This window comes from Rhinopithecus roxellana, chromosome 1 (genome assembly GCF_007565055.1).
Source record: "Rhinopithecus roxellana isolate Shanxi Qingling chromosome 1, ASM756505v1, whole genome shotgun sequence".
Lineage (NCBI taxonomy): Eukaryota > Metazoa > Chordata > Mammalia > Primates > Cercopithecidae > Rhinopithecus > Rhinopithecus roxellana.
This window is the reverse complement of record NC_044549.1, coordinates 115101086-115129029: the sequence shown is the minus strand read 5'-3', so window position 1 is coordinate 115129029 and position 27944 is coordinate 115101086. Positions and strand designations below refer to the sequence as shown.

The 27944-nt window shown below is 37.2% G+C and overlaps 1 protein-coding gene across 1 annotated transcript in view; it reads right to left on the bottom strand.

Moving 5' to 3' along the window:
* Window positions 1-27944, bottom strand: part of SPATA16 (spermatogenesis associated 16) — a 266735-nt gene that overhangs the window by 108954 nt on the left and 129837 nt on the right. The window contains exon 4 of the mRNA XM_010383875.1: window positions 24036-24125. Coding sequence (XP_010382177.1) covers window positions 24036-24125 — 90 coding nt within the window. The remainder of the gene's footprint in view (window positions 1-24035; window positions 24126-27944) is intronic.

The following is a 27944-nucleotide window of genomic DNA, read 5'->3' as shown; positions in this document are numbered from 1 at the left end:
GACTGAAAACAAACATAACAAATAAGCTATTTTAAACAACAAGTTTTTTTTTTTTTTACTTTGAAAGAATTTTAAATACATAGAAAAGTTACAGAACAGTACAGTTAACGTATACCCTTTCACCCAGCTTCTCCAGCTTCATCTAACTTTAACAGCTTACATAATCATAGTACTATACAATTAACAAAACCAGGAAATTAATATGGGTACATTAATGTTAAACTATGGACTTTTTCAAATCTCACCAGGTTTTCCATTAATGTCCTTTTTCTTTTCCAGTATCCAATTTAGTTGTATAACCTTAGTCTCTCCAATCTTTGACATTTCCTCATTTTTCCCTATCTTTCATAGCCTTGACACTTTTAATGAGTACTGACTGGTTATTATGTAGAATGTCTTTCAAATTAGTTTTGTTTGATGTTTTTTCCATGATAAACTACACATTTTAGGCGAGACCACCATAAAAGTGATGTTGTGTCTTCGTTGCATACTGTCAGTGAGTATGTGATGGTGATGTCTTATTAATGGTATTATTAACTTTGATTACTTAATCACTTATTATAAAATGGCAAATATGGCCAGTTGCCCAAGGTGGTATCTGCTGGGTTTCTTCACCATAAAGTTAACAGCTATTTTTTTGTGATTGATAAGTAATTGGAGGACATATTTTGAGACTATGCAAACACGTTTTCAAACTTTTGCTCATTGATTTTAGCATCTACTAGTGGATGTTTTAAAAACTTTTTTTAAAAAAATTTACTTTAAATTAATAAATCTTATATTTTCAGAGATACTTTAAATTCAAAGCAAAATTGAGTAGAAAGTACAGAGTTCCCAGACACTCCCTGATCTCTTCCCCAACCCAGCACAACCTACCTCACTGTCAACATCCCTCACTAGAGTGATATATTTGTTACAATTGATGACTTATATTTACATCACCCCCAAAGTCTATAATTTATATTATAGTTCACTCTTGGTGCTGTACATTCTATGGGCTTTGACAAATGTACAACGATATATATCCTTCATTGTAGTACCACACGTAGTACTTTTACTCCTTAAAAATCTCTGTCTTTACCTACTCATCCCTCCCTCCCTCCTAAGCCCTGGCAACCAGTGATCTTTTTACATATTTTGCCTTTTCCAGAATGTCACATAGTTAAAATTGTACAATAGGTAGCCTTTCAGACTGGCTTTTCTCACTTGGTAATAGGCAGATAAGTTAATTTTTTTTTTCATAGCTTGAGAGCTCATTTTTAGTGCCAAACAGTATTCTATTGTCTAGATGTACCAAAAAGTTCATCTATTCACCTACTGAAGAACATCTTGGTTGCACTTATGTGTCTGCAATTATGAACAAAGTTGCTATAAATATTAGTATGCAGGTTTTCAGGTGGATATAGTTTTCATCTCCTTTGTGTAAATATCATGCAGAACAATTGTTAGATTCTATGATAAGAGTATGCCATAATTTTATAAGAAACTGTCAAACTGCCTTCCACAGTGGCTATACCATTTTGCATTTCCACCAGCAATGAAGCATCTGGTGTAGTCAGTGTTTTGGATTTTGGCCATTTTAATAGGTGTGTAGTGGTTGGTATCTCATTATTGTTTTAATTTGCATTTCCCTGATGACATGATGTCAGCATCTTTTCCTATGAGTACTTGCTATCTGTATGTCTCCTTTGGTGAGGTGTCTGTTAAGGTCTTTGGCCTTCTTAAAATTAGAATTTTTTTTTTTTTTTTTTACTGTTGAGTTTTAAGAGTTCTTTGTATATTTTGGATAACAGTTCTTTATCATATATGCCTCTTGCTGACATTTTCTCCTAGTCTGTCTTCTTTTTTTGTTCTCTTGACAGTGTATTTTGCAGAGCAGAAAATTTTAATTTTAATGAATTCCAGCTTATCAATTATTTCTTTCATGGATTGTGCCTTCAGTGTTGTATCTAAAAAGTCATTATTAGACCCAAGATTTTGTCCTATGTTATCTTCTAGGAGCTTTATAGTTTTGAATTTTACATTTAGATCTATGATCCATTTTGAGATAATTTTTTGTAAAGGATGTAGATCTGTGTCTGGATTCGTTATTTTTGCATCTGCATGTCCAGTGGTTTCAGCCCCATTTGTTGAGATGACTATCTTTGCTCCATTATATTGCTTTGGCTCTCTTGGATTAAGGATCAGTTGACTATGTGGATCATATATCTGGAGTTTCTATTCTGTTGTATTAATCTATTTGTTCTTTCATCAATACCAAATTATCTTGATTACTGTAGCTTTATAGTAATTCTTGAAGTAAGATAGTGTCGGTTCTCTGACTTTGTTCTTCCCCTTCAATACTGAGTTGACTATTCTGGGTCTTCTACCTCTGTATATGCATTTTAGGGTCAATTTGTTTATATAAATGAAATAACACTGAAATTTTGATTGGAATTGTGTTGAATCTATGGATCAAGTTTGGAATAACTGACATCCCGACAGTTTTGAGTCTTCTTATTCATGAACATGGAGTACCACTCATTTATTCAGTTCTTTGATTTCTTTCCACAGAGTTTTGTAGTTTTTCTCGTATAGATCTTATACATACTTTTGTTAGATTTACATCTAAGTATTTTATTTGTTTTGGCACTAATGTACATGATAACATTAATGTAATGATTTTTAACTTCAAATTCCTCTTGGTTATTGCTGGTTACAGGAAAATGATTGATTTTCTGTATCATTGGTGTATCCTGCAATCATGGTACAATCATTTATGAGTTTCAGGAGTTTTCTTGCTGATTATTTTAGATTTTCTTCATGGATAATCATGCCATCTGCAGACAAAGACAATTTTATTTCTTTCTTACAAATATTTATGCCTTTTATTTCCATTTCTTGTCTTATTGTATTAGCTAAGACTTCCAGTTGCTTATTGAAAAGCAACGGTGAGAGGTAATAGTCTTATTTTGCTCCAGAGCTTAGTAAGAAAGTTTCAAGTTTCTCACCATTAAGTGCAATGTTAGCTGTAGGTATTCTGTAGACTTTTTTTTAAAAAAATAAGTTTGGGAAGTTCCTTCCTATTCTTAGTTTGCTGAGAATTTGTGTCACGAATATTTGTTGGGTTTGGTCAAATGCTTTCTCTGAATCTGTTGATATGATTATGCAACTTTTCTTCTTTAGCCTGTTGATACGATGAATTACATCAATTTATTTTCAAATGTTGAATTATGTTTGCATACCTGGAATAAATTCCACTTGATAAAGGAGTATGATTCTTTTTACATATTATTGGATTCAGTATGCTAATATTTTAGGAAGGATTTTTGTTCATGAGAGGTACTGGTCTGCAGTATTTTTTTTTTTTCTTGTAATGTCTTTGTCTGGTTTTGGTATTAGGATGATGACAGCCTCATAGAATGAGTTTGGAAGTATTTCTTCCGCTTCGATCTTCTGAAAGAAATTGTGGAAAATTTGTATAATTTCTTCCTTATGTGTTTGTTAGAATTAACCAGTGAACCCATTTTGGCTGGATGCTTTCTGTTTAGGAAAGTTATTAATTAATTATTTATTTTGTTTCTTTAGTACATATAGGCCTATTCAGATTGTCTATTTCTTCTTGTGTGAATTTTGGCAGATTGTGTCTTTCAGGAGTAGATTCATTTCATTTCAGTTATCAAATTTGTGGGCATAGATAAGTTAATAATGTTACTTGATTATACTTTTAATGTCCATGTGACCTGTAGTGATAGCCCCTATTTCATTTCTTTCTTTCTTTTTTTTCTTTCTGAGACAGAGTCTCACTCTGTCATCAAGGCTAGAGTGCAGTGGCACCATCTTGGCTCACTGTAACCTCTACCTCCCTGGTTCAAGTGATTCTCCTGCCTCAGCCTCCTGAGTAGCTGGGATTACAGATGTGCACCAGCATGCCTGGCTACTTTTTGTGTTTTTAGTAGAGATGAGGTTTCACCATGTTGGCCAGGCTGCTCTTGAACTCCCGACCTCAGTTGATCCGCCCGCCTAGGCCTCGAAAAGTGCTGGGATTACAGGTGTGAGCCACTGTGCCTGGCCCCCTATTTCTTTTCTGATATTAGTAATAAGAATCTTTGTTTTTCCTACCCTGGCTAGAAACATCAGTTTTATTAATCTTTTCAAAGCACTAGCCTGGCTAGAAACATCAATTTTATTAATCTTCTCAAAGCACTAGTTTTTGATTTTATTGATTTTCTCTATTCATATCTTATATCTAGTTTTCTTGATTTCTGCTCCAATTTTTGATGTTGCTGTTGATGTTGAGTTTAACTATATTGTTACTGATTTTCTGCCTCCTGGATCTGTCAATTTCTGATAGACGGGTGTTGTAATCTGCAACTAGAATAGTGGGTTCATGTCGAAACTTAGTCATCAATGTAACAGTTAATAAGAGGTGGGCCTTTTGGGAAATGATTAAGTCATGAGGGCTTCACCCTCCAGAATGGGAATAATGTTTTTATAAAAGGGCTTGAGGGAGGAAGTTCATTTCTGTTTTGCCCTTTCCAGCATGTGAGGACACAGAAGGAGCCATCTATGAGGAACAGGTCTTCACCAGACACCGAATTTGCCAGCACCTTAATCTTGGACTTCCCATCTTCCAGAACTGTGTGAAATAAATTTCTGTTGTTTATAAAGTACCCAGTCTAATGTATTTTGTTACAGTAACCCAAACAGACTGAGATAGTTTTTTTTTCTCTCAATACTTCAAATATTTCACTCTACTCTCTTCTTGCTTGCATGGTTTCTGCAGAGAAGTTGAATTTAATTCTTATTTTTGCTCCTCTATAGTTAAGGTGTATTTCTCCTTTGGTTTCTTGCACAATTTTTTCCTTATCTTTGATTTTCTGAAGTTCAAATATGGTATGTTTAGGTGTTGTTTTTGTTTTGCATTTATCTTGCTGTTCTCTGAGCTTCCTGAATCTGTAGTTTGGTGTCTGACACTAATTTAAGGTAATTCTCAGTCACTTCAAATATTGCTTCTGCTCCTTTCTCTCTTTTTCTCCTTTTTGTTATTCCCTTTACACATATGTGACATCTTTTTTGTCCATTCTTGGATATTTTGACAGTTCTTGGATATTCTGTTCTGTGTGTGTGTGTGTGTGTGTGTGTGTGTGTTTCCAGTGTTTTCGTCTATCTGCTTTTTAGGCTTGGAAGTTTTTATTGTCATATCCGCAAGCTCCGAGATTCTTTCTTTGGCCATGTCAATTTACTGATGAGCTCATCAGAAACACTCTTCATTTCTGTTACAGCGTTTTTGATCTCTAGAATTTCTGTTTGATTTTTTCTTAAAATTTTCATTTCTTTATGTATATTATTCATCTGTCTCTGCATGTTGTCTCCTTTTCCCATTAAAGCCCTAACATATTAATCACAGTTTCTTTTAGAATTCCTGTTCTGATAATTCCAACATTCCTGCGACATCTGATTCTGACTCTGATGGTTGTTCAGTTGTTCTCTTCAAACTGTGTTTTTAGCCTTTTAGTGTGCCTTGCAAGTTTTTATTGATGTAGTGGGTAAAAGGAACTGCGGTACAAAGACTACAAAGACTGCCAGTAATGTAGTGGTAAGGTGTGGAGGCAGGGGAATTGTTCTATTGTCCTATAATTAGATCTCAGTCTTTTAGTGAGCCTGTGCCTTTGAACTGTGAGCTTGACCAATGCTTCTCAGTTTTTTTTTTTTCTTTTCTTTTTGGTTTTTTTTTGTTTTCACTCTTAGGTGCAATAGGATGGCTAGAGGGAGCTGGAGGTGGATATTTCCCTTCTCTCGGTAAATTAGGCTCTAATAAAACCACAGCAGGCTAGGCTCTGGTTAGTTTCTCCTGAGGGCAGGCCTTGTTAAAGAACAGAATGCTCTGGTGTATTGCAAAATGGTTTCATTTCTCCTTCCCCTGCCAAAAGTATGAGGGGTTTTTATTCTGATCTTCACTGTAAGGACCTGGTATAGCTCTTAGAGGTAAAACCCTAAGTGTCACCTCTCATTTGAATTTGGTCCTCCATGAATTTTTAACTCTCAGCATTGTCCACATTGAGCTTCCAGCAATTCATCAGTTACATTTCAGGTTTTGTACCTGGTAGTGGTTCCTGATGAGGTTTCCACTCAGGGTTTCTCCTTCAGTAAGCTATTATTCTTTGTATCTACTTGTCTGTCTCTCCAATTTTGGGGGCAGTGGTTTGCTCAGTGACCTCACTTCTCTGACTAATCTAAAAAAAATCAGATTAGTCTAGATGTTGATTTTTTCAGTTTGTTCAGCATTTTACTTGTTGTTAGTGTGGAGTAATGACTTCTAAGCTCCCTACAAACTGAACTGGAAACCAGAAGACCATTAGTAAATTTTGCCTGCAATAATTATTACTGTGGTATTTACTCATATTGATTTTCTTTCATTCTTTCTACATTTATTAGTTGGTAGTCTTCTGTAAAGAAGAGCTTTTATCTGCCACATATTTATCTATCAAATTATTTTTATATCGGTATGGATGCAAAGACATTCATTTAATTCTAGAGGTTATAACTGGATACTATCAATATTTACTTTGATTTTTAAATTGTTTCAGCTTTGGCCATTGGGAGTTTTTTATGCTTGGTCCTTGCATCTAATAGACATTTTGAAATGTAGGGTAGGGTTATATAATTAAGAGAGTTTTTGGTAAACACACACTGAAGCTGGTGTTTTTTTCTGAAAATATCTGTTAATTCTTAGAAGTCTGGTAACTGTCTTATTAGGATATGCACATGGGGAAAAAGAGACAACGACTGGAGTTTGAATAAAATGCAGACTGAATAAATGATTACCCACATGAAATTTTCCTTAAGAAACAACATGCTCAGTGAAAGAATTAGGAGAAACATTTGCAGAGTGAAATGGTGGAACTAATGCCAGTCTTGGTCTTGGATCTTAGTGTAGCAACAGAAAAAGCAAGAAAGTCTTCCTCGGGAATTCCTAAGCAGAACCTACACTATTCTGATTTGGAATTCAAGTTCTTTTACAATGTATATGAAAGAACAAAAGGCAAAGAATAAACATGGCATTCCTGAAAAAAGAATCACTTGGAGAGACTTGCTTTGCTAGATAACAAGACATGTTACAAAATTATCTTATATAGGATAGTGTGGTTTGGTGGTGCAATAGACAAATAAATGAGTAGCATACAGACAAAAAACATATTCATAGAAGGAAAATGGACATGGACAGAGCTGATATTGAAGATCAATAGCAAAAAGATTTGATAAAATGGTGTCAAAATAATTGGTTATCCACTGAGGTGAAAACTTGATAGCAGATTCCTAGCTCTCATCATATGTAGAAATCAATTACCATTGGGTTGAAACTTTAAAGGAAAAGGGAAAACTTTAAAATTTTCATAGATATAGAAAACTATGTTAATGAGCTTGATATTGAAGATGTTTTAAAATTCAAACATTGCAAATCATAAAGAAACCTGATTATATTTGATACACTAAAACCAAGGTTTTAAGCTTATTTTCATCAAAAGACACCATGAAGGTATCTTTTCTTAAGTCAGAAGAAATTACCTACAACACATATTACCAAAAATTATTAGAACTCAGAATATATAAAGAAGTCTAATATTTGATGATGAAAGACAAACAATCCAATAAAAAGTGAGCAAAAATAAAGATACAAATGAGTACTTTACAGAAGAAACACAATTGTCTAATAAATGTACTAAAAATGCTCAGTAAATATACTTAATATGCTCATTAGTAATCAAGAAAATGAAAATGAGAACTACAATGAGGCAATGCCATTTCAAACTTGATGAAATGAAAAATACAAATAATTCTGACAATACCCCTGTCATCCTTTCATGCAGGAATTTGGGTCTTGACATATGCACAAATTCCAGATTTGCTGCTTATCAGCAGTGTAATCTTTGACAAGTCATTTAAACTCTGGCTTCAGTTTGCTCACCTACCAAATGCAAAACATAACTTCTCTGCAGAGTTATGAGAAACAAAGATAATACACACCAAGCATCTGACAAAGTTTGGCATAGAGCAAAGGGTCATTGATGATGGCTGCTCAAATTGACATAAATTGGGATGACAGTCCAGGAACATAATGTTTATACCAGTGTTTCACTCAATAGAACTAATTCAGAGAGAATGTATTAAGGTTTTAAATATCATTCTTCAAAACTTGTATTAACAATGACAGCAGCAGCAGCAGCAATGATTAATTGAGGGCTTACAATGTTCCAGGCAGTGAGTTTAGTCTTGTATATTCACTATTTCATTTAATCCTTATGTTTACTTTGTAGTGCAGTATATATTATCTCTAGATATAGTATTATCTCAATATACAAAAAACAGCAACAGCAACAACAACAGCCAGACTCTTGCTTGCCCCTCTCCACTCCTTAAACCAGCCAGAGTCTTGACCCTTCATCTTCTATGTTAGCAGTGGGCTTTCCTTCCAAAAACATGGACTTGGAATAAGTTATCATTTAATAAATAGTCTTATGCAGTAATACCCCAGCTAAGTGATTACTCAACTTATTTGGGTTTCAAGGTTGGGAAACTCATTGTTTTTTGAGGTGGCTTCATCTGTCTTCAAAAAGCTGTAATTGTTAACAATAACAAAGACAATGACAATATCTCATTTTCAAAACTGAGAGTTTATGATGTGCCAAATACTGTGCTAAATGCTTTATATAATTGTCTCATTTAATCCTCATAATAACCTCCATGACATAGATGCTATTATCATCTCTAATTTACAGATTAAAAACTTAGAGATTTAGATCTATTTGTCATAATTTTAGCATTTGCAGACTAAACAAATTCACTTGGCGACACTTAGGTATTAGAAAACAGCACAGAACTCTCCAACTTAAACCTCCACTCCTTTTGGCTAAATATCTCTATGCTTAATTGGTTCTTTACATTACATTTTTGTAGAAAATGTAGAATCAGGCTGGGTGCAATGGCTCATGCCTGTATTCCCAGCACTTTGGGAGGCCAAGGCGGGCGGATCATGAGGTCTGGAGATCGAGACCATCCTGGCCAACATGGTGAAACCCTGTCTCTACTAAAACACACAAAAACTTCAACCAGGCGTGGTGGCACACACCTGTAGTCCCAGCTACTTGGGAGGCTGAGGCAGGGGAATTGCTTGAACCCAGGAGGCGAAGGTTGCAGTGAGCTGAGATTGCACTACTGCACTCCAGCCTGGTGACAGAGCAAGAGTCCGTCTCAAAAAAAAAAAAAAGAAAATGTAGAATTAGGAGGACATGTGATTGGAAGGGAGAAGGGACGAAAGAGATTTTTATTTAATCACATTTAAAACTTGACATTTTGGGGCCTCTCTGTGTTCCCTCTTTTGTAGTTTTTGTTGCCCTCACCTCTGACTTTTCTTTAAGATGCGAGGCTGGATCTAAGCAAAGAAAAAGTATCTTTCTTTGTACTCTGTCACAAGTTTTCTAGACCAATATTTGCAGAAAGTGCACACAACCCAATAATTTTGCATGATAAATTATTTTAGAAATGTTTAGAGATAATGCAAATTCATAGCATATCATTCGAAAGAAAAAAGTGGCAAAAATAATTATCATGATTAACATCAATGCAGGATGGAGAAATTAACAAAGTCAATCAATGTTTGTTTTTCACTAATGGGTTTCTAGATGTCCTTATCAACAGCCTGACTCTTTAAAAAAAGTGTTTTTCTATGTTTTTACAGAAAAAATATGTATCCTTGCCATTATTTACTTGTTATTTGGAACATGTTCAAAAGGCCATCTTTTCATAAGGTCACCTGTTTTTCTTTAACTGCCTGCTGTCACTGGAACATTAAAATTAGTATTTTTGTTATAAGATTATATGTTTAAAATTCTGTAATTTTAAATCCTTAAAACAGGAGAGATGACTATCAACTTGAAGTTTCACTATATTTTAACCTTCATCTATTTTCTCGAAATTACAAATAAAATACTTCTACTACTTACTGAAATATTGGATGAGCTGTAGTCTTAAAGTCAGATATTTGACCTAAGCTATGGCAAATGACTAAATCTGTCTTTTTTAATGTCAGTTTTAGATATCATACAACAAGACACAACATTTTTACAGTGCTTAGCATTCCTACAGCTTTATCATATTTAGGGAACAGGAAAGCCACTTAATGGTGGAATTATCATGTCTATCTTCCAGTGCATAAATGTATGTTTACAAAGATTAATGCTAGAACACACTAAACTGCCCTGACAATGGTGAAATGCCTCCAATAAAGAGAAAGCCCTTGCATATGGCCAGTTTAAGAATAAAAATTAGCCTGTAGAATTCATTTAATCTATTTGTAGGCATAAATGAGAATTTATTTTAACCAAAAAAATCCATGATGTATTTTTAGAATCTTGCATGATGAATGAATGCATCTTAGACTTCTAAGTGAATAAGAATTAAGTTAAACTCTCAACACTACCATCATCTCTTCAGAACCACTTGTCTTGAGTCTACCTGTCAGAATATTCTCTTCCCTCGTGAGATACATAATAATCTCATTTAAAATCATAGAGTTCCCTGACACCAAAAAAGCTGACACAGTTTCTCCCTGCTTGCTGGTACAGTACTTCTCCTGAGTGACTACTTATCTACAGCAATGCTACTGTTTTATGTTAATAGATTTCTGAACACCTCAATTTATTTTTGGATCACTCTTTTCTTTTGGCAGATTGTGATTTATATATACATTATTTCCAGTAGGATTAAATTCAGTAAGCCAAGAAAAATAAAAAGAAAAAAATATACTGCTGCTTGGCAAAAATGGAACATGATATCTTGATAATCATTTGTAGCACAGACCCTAAATGTTATACTAATTCTTGTTCAAAAATGGATACTTTAATGTGTCACATCTTAGGCTAGCAGATCATTCATTTCTAAAGGAAATGCCTATTTTTAAGGCAATTGATGGTCTTTGAGGTTTTTACTGTACATTCATCGAGAGAGAAGTTTTCAAATATCTGAAACTCAGAGTGTCAAAATAAAACAAAAGCAATTGTAATCACTGATCAGTTAAAGCAACAGCAATCACTAAGGATGGCCAAGAGCTTATGAGATGTTTTGAGAATGGCTTGTTAGTGAACCAGAGGGCAGGTTATGCTCACACAGGAGAATTATGCTAATCTCTGTGGAGCAAATTCTGAGAAGGGAGTGGAAAATTCTGAAGAAGTGGACAGAGGTATAAAAACAAGAAGAAGGACAGATGCAGAGGACGATAAGAGTGGCAGGCAGCTGATATGGTAAAACAGGAGTAAACAAAAAGACACTGTCAGAGGCCAAGAGTGAGAGAGGTGAAGCTGAGAATGAGCTCTGATTGAGAAAATTCTTAGTGTAGCAGTAGGCAACTGATACAACTTAGTGGGATCTTACCAATTTGTTGTTTTTCTTAAATCCTGAAAGGCATGTGTAATATAAAATAGCTTTGAAATCCAGTGTCAGTGCATTATTTTAAAAAGGCTAAAGAACATTTTAGAATACCTATTATTATTATTTAATCCATTTCTCTTTTTTATTTTTTTTTGAAACGGAGTCTCCCTCTGTCGCCCAGGCTGGAGTGCAGTGGCCGGATCTCAGCTCACTGCAAGTTCCGCTTCTTGGGTTTACGCCATTCTCCTGCCTCAGCCTCCCGAGTAGCTGGGACTACAGGCGCCCGCCACCTCGCCCGGCTAGTTTTTTTTTTTTTTTTTTGTATTTTTTAGTAGAGACGGGGTTTCACCGGGTTAGCCAGGATGGTCTCGATCTCCTGACCTTGTGATCCACCCGTCTCGGCCTCCCAAAGTGCTGAGATTACAGGCTTGAGCCACTGCGCCTGGCCTATTTAATCTATTTCTCATAATAAACATGTTATATAATATTAAATAAGAGTATTACAAAATGAAAAGGAGAACAGACCAGATTTGTTGCAAATAGTGAATTCACCAAAGCTATTGAATTGAACGTGGTAAAATACATCTTTTTTTTTTTTTTTTTTTAAACAGCTGACTTTGGACTAAAATATTTCCCTAAATGATTTGGCACAAAATTTGACATGGGAAGGATTGCTCTTACTGGTGAAAGGAAGCTCAGCCTTTACCCTTAAACTTTTACAATGTTTAGGGTAAAAGTTTGCTAAAAACATATTTTAAGAAATAATCTTATTGAATATATTCAACTGATATGAATACATTTTCTTATGTACATTTAGCAATTTTTTATTTTAGCAAAATTTGCTAAAAATATACTTAGTGATATTTTTGATTTCAGTGAATTTTCAAATTTTCAAAAGCAAAAGACATGGAATGTTTATTCTGTTGAGGGATTAAACTCCAGGATTCATTTACAACTAGAAGAGAGCTTTAATCCAGGTTGCAAATCCGATGCTGTGGCCCTCAGCCTTCCATGGGCTCTTAGTTATTTATCAGATGGTAAGTTTGCCGAATGACCAATCTGTCAAATTCATAAGCACATTTATTTACAAAAATTTGTTTATTTTAACTCTTTAGAAAATTTATAGCAGTCCTACTAGATGGACTTGCAGGGAGCCAGGACTCCAGAGATCTGGGGCTTTCCATTTCTCTCTGTTCTTCAGTCTTCCACTCTGGGATTCGCAGCTCAGATTGTGCTACGCACTCACTGTTGATTTTCCCTATTTTGGCTTCTTTAGTTTCAGGAGATAAAGCAGAGAGCTGTTACAATTGTCTGATTAATATGAATTCTAGAAAATGATCTTCATTGTTTAAAATCTATTCCATAAAATAGGTACATTTGATCACTCTGCAAAAACTGGGGAAAATTCTAAAAATAATAAAATATTAAAACCAGGAAATGACTTTTTTCCTTTGATCTTAGCCAAAAGGCCTAAAAGCAACAGAAAACGACTTAAAATTTTAAAAATAAATCTGTATAAATTTTTAAAATTCCAAATTAAAATTTTAATTGTATTCATAAGAAGAAAATAGTAATAAAATATATTAGTAATAAAATATATTAAAGAACAACAGAGTCATAACTACACACACAAGAACACGTTAATGAGAATAAATCATTCCATGACTTTAGCTTTTGAAAATTTTCTAAAATTAAAAAAATTGCTAAACTTTTTAAAGCAATTTTTGCTAAAATAAAAAATTACTACGTGTACATAGGAAAATGTATTATATCAATTAAATATATTCAATAAGACTGTCTCTTAAAGTAAGTTCTTAGCAAACTTCAAAATTCATGAATTCTGCAAATTGATTCTAGTGAACTCATCCATTTCATAAATAAGACCACTTCAGCTTTCTTAAGATGATTCTGCACTTAAAAAAAAACTGAAATAACTGGCGATATTTAAAAATCAAGGATTCTGGTTCAAGATGGCGGACTAGAAGCAGCTAGAGCCTGCGACTCCTGGAGAGAAAACAGTAGAGAGAAAACACTAAGCTCTTCAAGTGCATCCTCCAGGAAGGAATTCACCAAGGAAGCAATACACAACAGGACCCAAAAGAGAGGAGCAAAGCAGGACAGCCACCCACCTGGGATTGCTGCACAGCCAGAGGGATTGTCGTATCGTGAGGGAAAGGGTGATTGAATAAAAGCTCTTGGGGGATCCACAATTCCACCACAGGCCTTTGCGGTCCTGGCCATGGAAGAGCCCCTCTGACTCCCCAGGGTCTCCAGACAGATGCAGAGAGCTGCCTGGAGTCTGTGCAGAGGCACCACTCAAGCCCACGTGAAGCCCAATGGGTCTTGGATCCCTGAGCACCCTAGAGCCAGCTACAGTAGCCCCACCAACGAGGGAGTCTAGGCTCTTCAGCATGCCCTTAGGATAGATGCAGCAGCCGCAGTGCCGAGGAGCAGACTACAGACCCCACCTCTGCTGTTGCTCGCCAGGCAAGGCCCAGTGGCTTGGGCCTCCAGTGTGCACACTTGCCCGTGTTACTGGTCAAAGGCAGTTGTCCAGGCTCTTGGTGTTTTGAACAAAGAATTAGACAAAACGCACGGACAAAACAAGGCAGCAAAAGCAGAGATTTATTGTAAACGAAAGTACACTTCACAGGGCAGGAACCGGCTGGAATAAGCGGCATTCAAGCGCCTCAGTTACAGAATTTCCTGGGGTTTAAATACCCTCTAGACGTTTCCTTTTGGTTTACTATATGCAAATAAAGCTCCGTGACCAGTCTGATTCGTTGTGGGAGGGGACCACTCCAAGTGATGAGTAGGCCCATGACCAGTCTGATTGGTTGTGGCTGGGGACCAATCAGAGGTACTTTCACTTTTCGACTGCCACGCAGGAAAAGGAGGGGTTAAAAAGGGAGTAGCCTCTGATACTCAGCATGAGTCCACAGTAGGTTTCCCTGCATCCAGACCCTGTTCTCCTGCCTCACCTGAGCACTCTGGTTGGTTGCAGCTCTGAGTTTCTCTGGGACATAAGGGACAGACCTACTGTGATTGCCAATGCCATTGTGCCCCCCTCTGTTACTGCCAGGATGGGAGGGAACAAAGAGCCTGAGCTCTTTTACATGACTCCATCAGAGAGGAGGCCAGGCTGCTTTCCCTGAGCGTCCCTGCCCTACATTGCTCTCTGTTACAAAGCCCACTGATTTGGGCTCCCAGCATAGCCGCCCCACCCGGCCTGACCACTCTGGCACGTTTCGGCTTGTGTGTGTGTGTTTTTTATTTTTTTGTGGTGGGGCTCCCAGAGGTAACTGACAGGCCCTCTGCCATTGCTGCTGCCGTGGTCCTTACCCCTGCTGCCCCCAGGCTGGAGAGGGAACAGAAAGCCTGAGTGCTTTCCTGCCTCTAGCATGCCGCAACTGCCCTGCAGAGAGACAGCCGGACTGCTTTTCGCTTGACTCCCTGTCCCTTCCCCAACGGGGCTTAGGGTCTTCTGGCTTCCAGTGCACCCACCCAGCGCGGGCCTGGGCATTTCAATGGTGGCCCAAAGTACTTCTGAAAATCTTACCCCACAGGCCTGTGATCTCTGTTGGGCTCCTATCACCTAAGCAACTCTGCTTGCATTCACCTGAGAGTTCAGTCAGTGACCTGAAGACAAGGCTGCCCCTCCCCATTACAGCCAGCACCTGAATCCTCAAAACCAGACTCCCCTAGACAGACCAATATCGAGTTCCAAAGTTGAATCAGTAATAAAAAACCTACCAACCAAAAAAATACCTGGACCAAATGGATTCACACCCAAATTCTACCAAACATACAAAGAAGAGCTGGTACCAATATTACTAAAACTATTCCAAAAAAATCAAGGAGGAGGGACTTCTAAGTTATTCTACAAAACCAGCATCACCCTGAAACCAACATCTGGCAAAGACACAACAAAAAAATAAAAGTACAGACACAAAATCAGCGAAATACTAGCAAACTGAATCCAGCAGCACATCAAAAAGTTAATTCACCATGATAAAGTAAGCTTCATTCCTGGGATGCAAGGTTGATTCAACATACATAAATCAATAAATGTGATTCATCACATAAGCAGAATTAAAAACAAAAACCATATGATCATCTAAATAGACACAGAAAAAGCTTCCAACAAAATCCAACATTCCCCTCATGGCAAAAACCCTCAACAAACTAGGCATTGAAGAAACATACATCAAAATAATAAAAGCCAGACATGACAAACCTAAAGCCAGCATCATACTTATGAGGTTGGGTGCATTCAGGTGGTATGGCCGTAGACCAGCCAGCAACCTACTAAATGGGCAAAAACTGGAAGCATTCTCCTTAGGAAAAGGAAGAAACAAGTATGCCCGCTCCTATTCAACATCGTATTGCAAGTCCTAGCCGGCAAACTTAGGCAAGAGAAAGAAAGAAAAAGCATACAAATAGGAAACAAAGAAGTCAGATGATCTCTTTTCACAGACAATATGACTCGATGCTAGAAGGCTGCCAAAAGGCCCCTAGAACTGATAAATGACTTCAGTAAAGTTTCAGAATACAAAGGAAGTGTACAAAAATCAGTAGCATTGTTTTTCCTTTTTATTTATTTATTGATGTTTTTAGAGACAGAGTCTCACTTGGAGACAGAGTCTGAACTCTAGGATGGAGTGCAGTGGCATGATCATAGTTCACTCCAGCCTTGAACTCCTGGGCTTAAGCTATCTTCCTGTCTCAGTCTACTGAGTAGCTAGTACTACACGTGTATGCCACCATGCCCAGCTAATTGAAAAAAAAAAAAAGTTTGTTTTTTCTTTAGAAACAGAGTCTTGCTGTGTTGCCCAGGCGAGTCTCCAACTCCTGGCCTTGAGTGATCCTTCCATTTTGGCCTCTAAAAATTCTGGGAGTACAGACATGAGCCACCATGCCTGGCATTTTTATAGACCAATAATGTTTAAGCTGAGAGTCAAATCAAGAATGCAGTCTCTTTTACAATAGCCACACATACAAAAATGAAATACCTAGGAACACAGCTAGCTAAGGAGAGGAAAGGAGAACTATAAAACACTACTGAGATAAATCATAGATGACACAAATAAATGGAAACGCATGCCAGGCTAATGGATTTGCAGAATAAATATCATTAAAATGGCCATACTGCCCAAAGCAATCTACAGATTCAACACTATTCCTATCAAACTACCAATGCCAGTTTTTAAAGCATTGGAAAAAAAAATCTAAAATTCATATGAAAACAAGAAAGAGCCCAAATAGCTCAAAGTAATCCTAAGCAAAAAGAACAAAGCTGGAAGCATCACATTACCTGACTTCAGACTATACCATGAGGCCACAGTAACCAAAACAGCATAGTACTGGTACAAAAACACACACAGAGACCTACAGAACAGAATAGAGAATCCAGAAATAAAGCTGCACCCCTAACACCATCTGATCTTTGACAAAGGTAACAAAAATAAGGAATGGGGAAAGGACTTCATATTCAGTAAATGATGCTAGGACAGCTGGCTAGCCATATGCAGAGGAATGAAACTGGACCACTACCTTTTACCATACACACAAGTTAACTCAAGATGGATTAAAGATTTAAATATAAAACCTCAAGCTACAAAAATCTTGGAGGAAAACCTAGGATATACCTACAATTCTAGACATTGGCCTTGGCAAAGAGCTTCTGGCAGTGTCCTCAAAATATAATAATTGACAGGTAGGGCCTAATTAAACTAAAGAGCTTCTGCACAGCAAAAGAAACCATCAACAGTGTAAACAGGTAACCTACAAAATAGGAGCAAACATTTGCCAATTAAGCATCTGACAAGGTCTAATATCCAGAATCTCTAAGGAACTTAAGCAAAGAGCAAGCAAACAACAACAAAAAAACCCGATTAAAAATTAGGTAAGGAACATGAACAGACACTTCTCAAAGGAAGACATACAAATGGCTAACAAATATTTAAAGAAAAGCTCAACATAGCTAATAATCAGAGAGATGCAAATCACAACCACAATGAGATGCCATTTCACATCAGTTGGAATAGTTGTTACTAAAAAGTCAAAAAATAATAGATGCTAGTGAGGCTGTGGAGAAAAGAGAATATTTATACACTCTTGGTGGGAATGTAAATTAGTTCAGCAATTGTTGAAAGCGGTTTGGAGAGTTCTCAAAGTGTTGTGGAATCAGGAGGACCAGAGAGAGACCTTGGAATGTATACAGGAGGGTATCTTTATTACTGAGTGCACTCAGACCCAGCAGACTTAATGTCCAAAGACTGGGCCCGGAACAAAGCCAGCACTTGACTTTTATACACACTTCACAAAAGGGGGTGGGCTAGCTTGAAGCAAGCTTAAAGTGGCCTGAAAGCAGGGATACAGAGGCAGGACAAAGACAGTTAATCAAATTGTAACAGGTTCATAACTTGAGATTGCACATGTCTGTTGCTATGCAACCCAGATGTCCATTATCTAGGTTTGCCTAGGCACAGGCTTATCCCATAACCTTCACTATGGCACTCAGGTAGCTGTAACTCAGGCCTGCTCAGAGGCTCATGAGCTTCATTCTACTGCTTAAATAAAACAGAATACTTGAAGTCACTAGTTACAGAGAACAGGAATCTATAAACTCATTCCATAAAACAAAGGAAAGTTTGTTTTTCTTCTCCCTATGTTGAAGGAGTGCCAGGAGAGTCTCCAGAGCACATTAGATAGTATTACCAAGACTTTTCCTGGGTCTGGGCTGTGCCTGTTGCTGCCTCTGGGACAAGTCAGCCTAATACAGGAAAGCTCATTTCTCTTTCTTTTTAATTTTTTTTTGTTTAATTTCCTGCCTCAAAAGAACTTAAAACAGAGCCACTATTCAACTCAGCAATCCCATTTCTCAGTGTATACCCAAAGGAAAACAAACCATTCTACCAAAAAGACACATACACTTGTAGGTTCATTATAGCACTATCCACAATAGTAAAGACATGGACTTAACCTTGGTGTTCAATACCAGTGGATTGCATAAAGAACATGTGGTACATATACATCATGGACTATTACCCAGCCATAGAAAGAATGAAACCATGTTCTTTGCAGCAACATGGATGCTGCTGGAGGCCATTATCCTAAGTGTAAATTAACACAGGAATAGAAAACCAAATACTGCATGTTCTCACTTATAAGTAGGAGCTAAACTTTGGGTACTTATGAACATAAAGATGGAAACAATAAACATTGGGTACTGCTAAAGTGGGGAGAGAGGGAGGGGAGTAAGGGTGGAAAAACTACCAACTGGGTACTATCCTCACTAACTGGGTAACAGGGCCATTTGTATCCCAAACCTCAGTGTCATGCAATATACCCGTGTAATAAACCTGTACATGTATCCCATGAATCTAAAATGAAAGTTGAAAATATTTTAAAAAGTAAATAAATTTCTTGGAATGCTCTGAAGTTATATTAATATTATCTCTTGAAGACTCAAAAAATCTGCAAAGTTGAACCTACATTCCCATAGAGCAACATTGGTTGGACTTGAGTGATGGCCACTCTCTTTGGAAGGGCCAGTGGTAGGGTGATGATACGGCCGGTGTGCTTGTGAAAGTCCTGGTTTATACCTGTTTCCCTGGTGGAATCCTTAATAGTGTCCACTTTGACTATCATAGGTATCTAGTTTGAAAGATTAATTTTTTGGTCACTTTAGTGAGTGGTCTCTAGTTCACTGTAGTTCATAGAACATACTTTATCTTTCAATTGGTCTGATACACACATCATCTACCTGGGCTTTATAAGCATTTGAATGTGTCATTCCTGTTTTCGTATCCCTTATCTAGCCCATGCATGTAGAAACACACAGAAAATTTGTTTCTCTCTTTTCTTTTTTTTTTTGAGACAGAGTTTTGCTCTTGTTATCCAGGCTGCAGTGCAATTGTGTGATCTCCACTCACTGCAACCTTTGCCTCCTGAGTTCAAGCGATTCTCCAGCTTCAGCCTCCTGAGTAGCTGGGATTACAGGTGCCTGCCAGCATGCCCGGCTAATTTTCGTATTTTTATTTTTAGTAGAGATTGGGTTTCACCATGTTGGCCAGGCTGCTCTCAAACTCATGGCCTCAGGTGATCGCCCACCTCGGCCTCCCAAAGTGCTGGGATTACAGGCTTAAGCCACTGCGCCCGGCAGAAAATTCATTATCAATGATGCATTAAAAATACTTTGTTGCATCTTTTCTTTAGTTTTACCTTCTGTATGCTGCTTCTTACACAATGTGGTTTTAAATAAAGACCCTGTGCAATGTTATATGGTTTTTGCCTATGTATTTTCAGTTTAGAAGTCATCATGCTATCCCATAATCTTCACTACTATGAGCACACTTCTCATATTTATCTTTCAATCAGGGTTTTACAAAGAATTTTATGGCCGGACGTGGTGGCTCACGCCTGTAATCCCAGCACTTTGGGAGGCTGAGGCGGGTGGATCACGAGGACAGGAGATCAAGACCATCCTGGCTAACACGGTGAAACCCCGTCTCTACTAAAAATACAAAAAATTAGCCGGACGTGGTGGTGGGCGCCTGTAGTCCCAGCTACTCAGGAGGCTGAGGCAGGAGAATGGTGTGAACCCAGGAGGTGGAGGTGCAGTGAGCCGAGATCACGCCACCGCACTCCAGTCTGGGAGACACAGCGAGACTCCGTCTCAAAAAAAAAAAAAAAAAGAAAAAAAAAGAATTTTATATAATATCTTATTGATATAGCTGAATGGTTATCAACCACATATTACCACAGACTCAAAAACCTGCTGATTTAATTCACAACCCCCTAACTGGTGCTTGGCATATTTTAGACCATGTGCTAGTCATTGAGCACAAAGAGATAAAGGCACCATAATATTTGTATTGTCAAAAGTCATTAGTTGTCTTCACAAAACAGTCTTGGCTTTTCTTTGATTTTATGTCTTTGAATATTTTCTTCTCATGAAGGTAGTCCCAAATGGGCTGTGTGTGTGTGTGTGTGTGTGTGTGTGTGTGTGTGTGTGTGTAAGTATGAGTGTTGGGGGAGGAGAGGCAGATTTGAGTGATGACATTCATTCTATGTCAACACAGATTTTTCTGTATGCATTGAAACAGAAAGATGTTAAAAAGCTTTGCAAGTTTCTATTTTAGCTAAGGCTTCACAAGGTGGCTTGTTTTTGGGGATGGCGGTTAGAGCTATCTTAACTTAGTTTGTGGTCTGAAAATGTGATTTCATCAATTTAAGCAGTGCCAGCCATCTCCGCAAAGTGCCTAGCATCCCTGCGGACCCTAAACCGTAATAAAATATCTCCATTTTTGTTCAATTTCTATCATTTATGTATTCTTACACTTTCTTCTGGTAGAATGCTACTGAAAGGATATTGACCTGTAAAATAAAAGAATCTGTCCATTGTAAACCTGATATCTTCCCTCCAACCACAAGGAGTAGCATTTTCTCCAGCCTCTCTTGTTGAGAGTTTGGGCTTTTTAAATGAGGCTGTTCTGGGAATCACTCTGGCCTATTTACTAGAAATCCCTTCATGGGTGAAGGTGGTTAGGCTCAGCAAACCTAAGACATTCTGATTTCCAGGGACTGGTTATATATACCCTTATCTTGGATAAGATATGGGCTGATGCATTTTTTTTGAATTACGGTTTTAGGATCTCCTAAATCACATAATAATGGCATTTTTTTTTCATATGTGGTAGGTGCCTCTCAATGCGAGAAACGTGACTGCTTAGCATCCTACAGGAAATAACCTTGATGTGTTGTTTTTACCAATGAATTTTAACATAAAATACTTGTAAGAGGCCTGAATAGAGGCCTTCTAAGAGGCCTGATAGATTGATTGATAAACATAAATGCTGTAGGCCAGGTGCAGTGTTGCATGTCTGCAATCCCATTGCTTTGTGAGGCTGATGTGAACGATCCCCTGAGGTCAGGAGTTTGAGACCAGCCTGGCCAACACGGTGAAACGAAACCCCATCTCAACTGAAAATATGAAAATTAGCTGGGTGTGGTGGTGTGTGCCTATAGACCCGGCTGCTCAGGAGGCTGAGGCAGGAGAATTGCTTGAACTTGAGAGGTGGATGTTACAGTGAGTGTTGAGATTGTGCCACTACACTCCTGCCTGGGCAGCAGAACTGTCTCAAAAAAATAAAATAAAATAAAATAAAATAAAAAGCTGTATATATTGCTTTATATATGTTGATTTACATTAGATATCTAGCTGCTAAGATACACTATGATATTTATGTTCACAGTTCATAACATCCTTTCTTTGGGGGAATGACCTTATACTGTATATTGAAGGCTATAATTGCTAAAGAAACCGAGATGAAAAATACTTGTAGCTGACAGTAATTGTATTGCTTCTCTATAGAAACTCCACCCCAGCATAACTAAGAATCATCAGGAATTTTCTCAAGAAGCATTATCAGGTCAGTCATCAAATGATATTAAGCAGATATGCCTATTTCACTGCAGATATACCTAATTCAGTATACATGAGAAAGGCAGTGGAATATTCTGTGCCAATTTCATAGGGCAAATATTGACAAATTCCAAATTTTTAAGTTCTTGTTGTTTGTTTTGGGATCCATGAAGAATTTATGTCACTACTTTGGCTCCAACAGGCTTGATACAATTATGTTATAGCCAATGGTATGCTGGTAACCTGGCCCTCCCAAAGTAAAAAAAAAAAAAAACCTGGATTTGTAGCATTTGCAATTTCAGTAGTGTAGCTTCTCCCAGCATTGCTAATTTCTCCTACAGTTTAGCAATTAGCTTGTTCCAAATTCCTGAATATTTAACAATTTGATCTTTAGAGTCTGTATAAGCACACCACTAGCACTGTTTTACTAGTTGAAATCTAGTTCTGAAATTGTATCTAGCCTTCCATTGATCTTTCAATTGGCTTCAAGATGTATTAATAAACCACCCGTTAATGGAGCCTATTTTGCAGATGGCTGTTACCTGCTAATGCTGAACTTATTAGCTTCATTTGTAGCTAGTGACTTTTATTAAAACCTGTTTATTTAAATGTGAAACAGAAGGACACTTATTATCATCTCTTAGATTCTCTCTCATTCATACAGCTAGAAAATGTGTGTGGGCAAAAAGTGAGCCACTGAGGCACTTCAGTGGAGTAAATAAAAAGTAGGAAGAAGTAATATGTGAGTACCTTAGATAAAACACATTGGAGAAATAGTAGAGGGGGAAATGCACAAAAAAAGAAAGTGATAAAGACCTTTTAAAAACTGTTCAAAGTGGGCCTTCACACAGGTAAGAAGATGTGGCATATTGGTTGTTTGACTGCAAAGTGAGAGCAGTTGAGATGAACTCTGCTTTCCATATCTATTTAATTGAGTTTAGGCAACTCCTGGGAACATCTTACAAACATGGAATTCATGTAAACCTCACAGTGTCAATTTTTTTTTTTTGAGATGGAGTTTCACTCTTGTTGCCCAGGCTGGAGTGCAACGGCCCACTCTCAGCTCACTGCAACCTCCACCTCCCGGGTTCAAGAGATTGTCCTACCTCAGCCTCCCGAGTAGCTGGGATTACAGGCATGTAATCCCACGTCAGGCTTATTTTTTGTATTTTTAGTAGAGACAGGGCTTCTCCATGTTGGTCAGGCTGGTCTCAAACTCCCAACCTCAGGTGATCCACCTGCCTTGGCCTCCCAAAGTGCTGGGATTACAGGCATGACACAGTGTCAATTTTATGAAGCCATTTTATTATACACTCAAACTCTTGCTTCCAATGTCAAAGATATTATTATTTACAAACGTTCTAGACAGTAGTCACTGGCAACCTAGGCACTGCATCTCGATTCCTGCAGATTTATCCTTAGAATTTGTGCTTGGAGTAAATCTAGAAACCAACCACATTTTCCTGCTAGATTCCTGGGGTAGTAAAGTGGATGAGGAAGAAATAGCAGGCACCTCTACATTAGGAAATAAGGAAAATTATTTGAGAGAGCTCATGGAAAGGAAGAGGAGTCTTGTGAGCTAATCCAGGAAGGAAAAAAGTCTGGGTTGTCACAGGCGATAAGGAATTCTGAGTGTAGCATTGAGGCTGTTGCGCAACTCTTATAATTATTTGCCACAGTCTAAGTTCTGGGATGCAAATATTAGGGGAAGCTTCACTAGCTTTTTAAAAAAATACACTGGGGTCCAAGAAAAAAATACTTTAGGACATCTCTAGCAACCTTGGTGTTATTTAACTGATGCCTTCTTCTGCAGAAATGGGTTTCTGGGATCCTTTCTCATGATTGGATTTCCTCTCCAGTGCTCAAGAGATAGTTATAGAAATGTATTATTACAATCTAGACCAGAACATACATGAGAGCAAGAGGTCAAGTGCATTTCTATTACTTTGTGCAAGTTTTTCCATCATTGTCAGTGACCTCATGGCTGGGAAGTTTGAATTTTAAGAGCTATGAACATGGAATAGCTTTAATTAAAGAGAAAGATAGTCAATAATTGCTGGTTTGACATTGATAGACAATAATTTGGATAAAATCATATTCCATGAGAGAAATGGAGAGTTCTGTTATACTATTACCAGAATTTGAGAATAAAATTAATTTAACTTGAAATCAATCCTCACAAAAGTTAAAACAAACATACCGAGCAGCCTCTGAATATCTCTCCAGACATCTAAACACTGTCGCTTGACGAAGATGATTCCGGAAATAGGCTGGGTTTAAAACAATACTTCTGTAAAAAGGTAAAAGAAATGCAGATGTTATTTGGGTTTTAAAAGACAATTACTACAAGTGCATTGGAATGAAATCACAGGCATTCCATTTTATATACTATGTGTTTTTAAAGATACTAGTGAAATGAGCCCTTCCCCCTGCCCCCTCCGTCCCCCATATTTGGCAGTTAAGACAAACAAGCATTATTGAAAAACTACTTAAGTTTGCATTATAAAAGAAATTTTATTTATGGGACTGGATATTTTTACAGATATGACAATGGCAAATAATTTGAATTCAACTTATGTTACATATAAGACATGGTGCTATTTTATTTGTTTTTAAATGAATTTTTATTTTAATAAATCAGGGAAAAAGCAGGTTATTTATGGTATGTCTACTTTTACTGAAGAACGAGGTTGTTAGTTGCTGAATTTCAGTTAAAAAAAAAAAAAAGGAACTGGAGGCTGGGCGCAGTGGCTCATGCCTGTAATCCCAGCACTTTGGGAGGCCGAGGTGGGCAGATCATCCAAGGTAAGGAGTTCAAGACCAGTTTGGCCAACATGGTGAAACCCCATCTCTACTAAAAATACAAAAATTAACCAGGCATGGTGGCAGGCACCTGTAATCTCAGCTACTTGGGAGGCTGAAGCAGGAGAATCGCTTGAACCCGGGAGGCAGAGGTTGCAGTGAGCGAGATTGCGCCACTGCACTCTTGCCTGGGGGACAAGAGCGAGACTTCATCTCAAAAAAAGGGAAATGGAATTTGGGTGACATGTTCATTTGAATTCCATAATTGGTTCTGTGTCTTCTTCCAGCTGGGTGTAATAGAAGACCTGTACCATTGGTTAAAGGATCTAGTTTTGGTCTTGACTCTTTTGTTAAGGCCTTTCCTCCCTTTGGACTTCTGTTTTTTCTTGACTGAAATGACAAGACTTGACTTGTAGATAAGATTAACTAACTGTCCTTACCTGTTGATTCTTCCATCATCTCACAGAGTTCTGGAATCTCAATCCAAACCTAGATGTGAAATGATCACCCTAGCTGCCTTCTTCTCCTAGAGATAAAGGGGTAGACCTTTCACTTCCTTGCTTCATTGAGAGCCTATTATGGGTAGGTGTTGTTTAAAGTTTTTGATATAACAGGGTCAACTAGCTGGATGCAGTCCATGCCCTATCACCAAATGGGGACCCAGCCATTAGTGAAAGTTCGAAATGTAGCTTCTACTGTATTTATCAATGTGGGCTACAGAATGTTACAGAACCAACACATGATTATTAAGCAACATTTTGTGAGCCTGTTTTTACAAGTTGATGGGAATCATTTGGAATTAGTTCATTATTAAAGTAAGTGGTTCTTAACCTTTTTTTTTTGAGAGGCATACAGAGCTTTCGGGAACCAGATAAAAAGTCTGAACCTGTGTCCAGAAAAATGTACATAATCATAATTGCCTAAACTTAGGAAACTCGTGTGACCTCTCAGGGCTCTTCAGGTATTCCACATTAAAAACATGCAGACAAAAATAATTCCATTCCCAGAAACACTGCATATAAAAAGAATAAAGTAGAAAAAAAATCTATCTGGCTTATGGATAATCATAGAATTGTATGATGATGAGATGGATCAATTGTATAAATTAGCTCACTGCAAACACAAATGAGCAGAAAGTAGAGGAAAAGGGAACTTTCTAAAATCATGCATAACTAGTTAAAGAGCTGTCTTAAGTTTATTGGTTCTCCATGTCTAGCCACACAGCATTGTATTATACCACACTGCCTTTCCTATGGTGATTTCTGAATTAGAAGGGTCTTAGTTAATGAGGTTTTACAGTACTCTATGACAAGGATTTTTGCAAATGAATATATTAATCCCTCCAGAACACAGATTGTTTGCTTTGGTGTATTCTGATTAAAATGTTGGAAATTTTAAAACGATCACATGAGTTCATTTAATATCAAGACAACATCAATACTATAATACTAATATCAAAACTATAATACTAATACTTACCATGAATTCTTTTTATTACTTCAGAAAAAGAGAATGTTTGAAAATCATGTTTATATATTTTGTCCCTACGGAAGCAATTTTGTAAAGGTAAGTCAGAGTAGCTGAAGCAGAATGCTGTCCAGGGACTGGGTTTTCTGATTCTGACAATTTTCTTCCACATGATAGCTAATTCTCCCCTATTACTTTATTTATTTATTTCTTCCACAAGCCTATGAGGTGTACTCCCCTATTACTTTATTCACTCATGCATATTTAGTTAGCATCTACAAATTTGATGGGACAAAATCCTTACTGAATGGATGTTTCCAGTCTTTGGCCTCTCTTTGCCTATGATGCAATGCTTTCGCTTTGCTGAGCTATCCTCCAAGAATCTTGCTCTGTCAGACAAGTTCTTCTGACAAAAGTAGATTAGATTGGAGAGAAGGATGAGGTGTGGTGGGAAGGAGGGGTAGTGAAGAAAGAGTTTACCAAAAGAGAGAGAGGAGAGAGGGGAGAAGGCATCACACTTGCTTTGGATGTAGGCAGAGAAGATTTTTGTGAGTGGTGAGGGCTAGTGCCCTAAACCACGTGATTCGTGGCTTCATAAGAGGAACCCAAGGAAGACCCAGATCCAGTCTCTACTCTGAAAGTGTAATTAAAAAATAATATTTGGTGATTTGAGATGAAATATTTTATTTGGCAATTTATTATTTTTGACTTTTATAATTATTGCAGTATTCACTGTGTGCTTATCATATGCGCCTGTTAGATATTTGGCAAGGAAATGCTAGAGGCAGTTGTAAAGCCTAGCTTTTATACTTTTATTAATTTATTGATGCTTTCTAAAATGACATACCCTTTTAAAGATATATTTTATGTCATGTTCAACTTGTAGGGGAAATGATCTGTCTTTTGAAAAGTTCTTAATCATTTGTCATTTGATGCCATTTGGAAAACTGCAGGAGGCAGCCTGTGACCAAAATGGACAATCTCACTGCAGTTACAGTGATAAACAAAACAACAACAACAAAAAACTACAATTGTAATCAGAGAACAATCTCAGAGCTGATTGGTCTGATTTTATCACAGAGGAAAAACTCTGATTTAGCTATGCTGATAGGGCTTTTGGTAAAAAAGAAGAACCATGTTAGAGACTAACTAAATGATAGATGTCATTGAATTTTAGTCAAAAGAAAAAGAGTCAGTAATGGGCAATGATTGCTTACTGCATTGATTCACCCCATTCTAAAACAATGGGATCCTGTAAAATAATATATATTATAATAGATGAAAGCTTATTTTTAAAACAAATTTGTTACCTGTGGTAAATCTTGTGCTTTTTATGATTTCTACTTGTGGATACTTTAAAATTTATCTCTTATGTTACAGTTCACATGATTTGATGTACGTGTGTGTGTGTGTGTGGCCGGGGGTGGGGGAGTATTTTATTAAGTCCTAAATTTGTATAGTGGTGAGGCTGGAATATAAGTCTATTTTGGTAATCATCTCAGGTTTCCCAGTTCACTTGATAAATAATGCATCCTTCTGTCATGATCTGATATGCCATCTTTATTATACACTAAGTTCATATGTACACTTGGGTCTACAGCTGGGCTTTGTAGCCCATGCTTTTGACCTGAATAATTCTGTGACAGAAAATGTCCTAATTATCTTTATTTGATAATAGATTTTTAATTTCCAGAAGGGAAACAACTGCCTAATGTCCTCTTTGTGAATACATTTGTTAGTTAATATGGCATATTTATTCTTCCTGTTGAACTTTATAATTTTTATTTCTTCTAGCTACAAAAACATCATTTGGTGATTTTTATTGGTATTAAACTAAAGG